The following is a 3344-nucleotide window of genomic DNA, read 5'->3' as shown; positions in this document are numbered from 1 at the left end:
ATTCCAACAAAACAAAAGCAGCACAATTGTGACATTTTTGGAAAAAAAAACAAAAAAACGCATGTAGGCTTTTCTTGCCGCACATTTGAAGGGTTAATGTTAGCTTAACGTGCTGGGTGAAGGCGTTTGGGAGGAAGCTGAGGAACGAGCAGAGGAAGACACTCAGTCTGCTGGAATGTGCCAGGCAGGAAGACTAACCGACCAGCGAGCTTTTTGAACAACTTGACGCCACACAAGCGAGCAAACACGGGTTAGTGCAACCAGTAAAGGAGAGCAATACTGCTGGCTGCTCTTGTTCCGTACGAGCGAGCACAAGTTGAAAGGTTTGGAGAACAAAGTAGTCAGCAGGGAGAACAACAACAACTTTTATTTGTGTAACTTTTACATTCAACAGGTTCCACCCCTCCTGTTTGCCTCAAAGCTACATCCAATCTTTACGTACGCTCACTGCAGCTTCTCAACTTGAAAATACAAATTAAAAAAATAGGAGCTGTAAAAAAAAAAAAAAAAAAAGTTTCCTTTTCATACACAAGAGGAACAACCACAAACATAATAAATGAAAAAGTGTCACACGGTTGTCAAAATGCTGCGTATGTACAAAGAGAAAAAAAAAAAACGTTCTCGATCACTGCGTGTCTCGTTTCCACGGAGACCAAACATCGTCCTCCTGGTAAAAGTCATCACAAATCTCAACAAGCAAGCTAAGTTTGATGGCAGCAGGCCTTGATCGTCACTCGACTGATTAGTGCAACACGAAAGGTGGAATCGATGGCGCTGCTGCAGCATCCAAACACGTGCTGGTGGAAATGTAAAAAGTGCTTGCTAGGAGTCACCTGCTACTCTCTCACTTGCAAGCACACACACACACACACACACACACACATACATACACACATGCACACGCACACACACTGCTGAGTGCTTGGAGAGGAAGTGAGCAGGAAGCACAAAGATGATGGAAAGGTCAGACTATGGTGAAGCAATAAAGCTGAAACAAAAAGCAGGTGCTTTTTATTTTGTCGTTTTTATCTCTGGCCCTCAAAGAAAGCGACTTCCAAAGTAAACGCTGCCACTAGGAGTAAAAATCACGCCAGCTGATGATGATCCCTGACGTCTCGTTTTTCTCATTAGGCAGTGGCCACACCCCACCGACACCATTTTGAAAGGAAACATCACTTGTATTAAAAACGCATCCATGTATAAAAACGTTGCGCAGTGCGCAGTAGTGCAATTTGAAATCGGGTCTCCTTTTTGAAGCTCTCATCGTTGGCACTTTGTGAGGTTTCTGTGAGCTCAGCCAATCACAGGACACCAGTTAGCTTATTACTTTACGGGAGCAACACAGGAATAAACCCCCAAGTGTTTCCAGTGGGAGAAGATATGAACGACAACAGGTGCGCATCGTTGCTGTTGTGTGACTTTACAGGCATAGAGAGGTGACATCAGCCAGGAGCGTCACCGCGTTTCTATGGCAACAGAGGACAAAAGTCACAAAGTGCCAGCTCTTGTTGGAAGGGTCAGACCTTGTGTGTGTTTGTCATGTGTTACCATGACGATGCGGGTGAGGTCCCTTGTGCAGGTGGATTTACATTTGAATGAAAATGTGAGTAATGATCAAGATAAAACATATGGGAATAAAATGTCAACTTTTTTCTGGAAAATGCCCAAAGACGCTGAGCAATCAATTTGAAGTTTGGGCTTTATAAATATGAACTTGACTGCATGCTCTGCTGTTCAATAACTTTCATTAAAGTCAAACTAATATTAAAAAAACATACAATTTAGTAAAAGAGGACTACATTTTTCTAAGGGGTGTCTAAAAGTTCTTCTAAGGGCTCTCTGAATGTAGGAATTATATAAGAAGGATGAGAAGGAGGAGATTAAAAAGATACATTGATTACAAACAGGGAATCTACTTCCATTACTAAAATAATCACCAAGAGACAATCAGCCAATCACAACGCTTCAGAACCAAAACGTGTGTTTTTAAACTACTGCTTTTTTCCTCTAACCTCTTTTTAATAAAATAGGGCTAAAAATATTTTTTCTCCAAATTGGTTTCTACCCGCTAAGTTTCATCTACCGTCCCGTCACAAAGTACAACAAGAAACTTTATGAATCAACTTCCTGTTGACCTCTTTGAATCTCACTTTTTCCACATAATCATATAGAAAGATGAATGTTCCGATAAATTCTAAAGTCTTCCCGGATCAAAAAGTGGAACAAGTCCTGACCTGAGATCAGGCTGGGATTGTTGGATGAGTACATGAAGCACATTAGTACATAAAGTACATCAGTCAGACTTTTAAAGGGTTTCATTCATTGTGATAAACAATCTCTTTTGGACCACGCCCTGTAAAATGGGGAGAAAAGATAGACTTTTTTTTTGTGCCCCACCTGTACAACAACATGAAAGCAAGACAGACAATATTAAAGTGTTGTAATCCTGCTGATTGCACAGTGCAACTGCTAGTTGCTTCAGCACGTCCATGCTGACAATAAACTCTATCAAACAAACATCCGCTCTCTCTGCCACACGCTGCCGTTACAGTGATACTCTGAAAGGTCGACTCTTTTCTTCAAGGTGCATATTTCTTGGAGAAGGATAAGAGGGAAATATAGCTCATCTATTGTGGACATCTCGTCAGGATTTTGGCAGGGACAAAGTCAAGAAAGGGAAATCTTATTTGTACCACTTGGCATGAAGGTTTTGTGCAGAGAAATGTAAAGCTGGCGATAATGAGAATGAATGGGCAAGACGCACAGTCGATCCGGTAAGGCTGCAGGAAACAAGGTTAGAGGCGGAGCTTATATAGACGGCTGAATCGGAACGGTGGGATCTCATTCATTCGCTACTGATGAAAACATTGGATTGATTCAGTGATCCACTGACCGAAAGATCCACCCCATCAACAACAGCTCGGTGCTGCTTTATGACCAACTAAGTGTAGCAAAATACATTTTTCTAGTCTTACATTTTTAGTGAAAAAAAAAGTGAACCAAAAACCAGAAAAATATCATCAGAAAGTTAAAATCAACTGACGTTTTTTTTTTGTTTTTGTTTTTTCAGTTTTTTTTCCTTATGAACAGTGAGTGAGAATGTCTCAGTCTTAAGAAAACAAGTTTCAAAACCTGCATCAAGTTCCACTTGTTGTCTGTGTTTGGAAAAAGTGAAGAGCGACGGCAAACCTCCCACTGCTCTGCGGGAGGCAGCGCTGAGAACAGGAAAAGGTGATGCTTCAAAGAGCTCATCGAGGGTGTTGGGGGTCACCTGGGGGGAGATGTCTTAGTCGGTGAATCTCTGACATGCCTTCTTCCATCGACAGGCCGTGCACCACATCTCT

At 41.7% G+C, this 3344-nt stretch overlaps 1 protein-coding gene across 2 annotated transcripts in view; it reads right to left on the bottom strand.

The window, feature by feature from the left end:
* Positions 1–349: 349 nt before the first annotated feature.
* The window catches only part of slc2a4rg (SLC2A4 regulator), a 160947-nt gene continuing 157952 nt past the window's right edge, over positions 350–3344 (bottom strand). For both annotated transcript variants that reach the window (XM_062053732.1, XM_062053733.1), the window contains one exon: positions 350–3344. This exon is cut by the window's right edge and continues 54 nt beyond it. In XM_062053732.1, the coding sequence (XP_061909716.1) occupies positions 3287–3344 (58 nt within the window). In that variant the 3' untranslated portion in view covers positions 350–3286.

The sequence above is a fragment of the Entelurus aequoreus genome, linkage group LG07 (genome assembly GCF_033978785.1).
Source record: "Entelurus aequoreus isolate RoL-2023_Sb linkage group LG07, RoL_Eaeq_v1.1, whole genome shotgun sequence".
Taxonomy (NCBI): domain Eukaryota; kingdom Metazoa; phylum Chordata; class Actinopteri; order Syngnathiformes; family Syngnathidae; genus Entelurus; species Entelurus aequoreus.
Note: the sequence above shows the minus strand (reverse complement) of the source record. Positions and strands in the feature narration are given on the sequence as shown.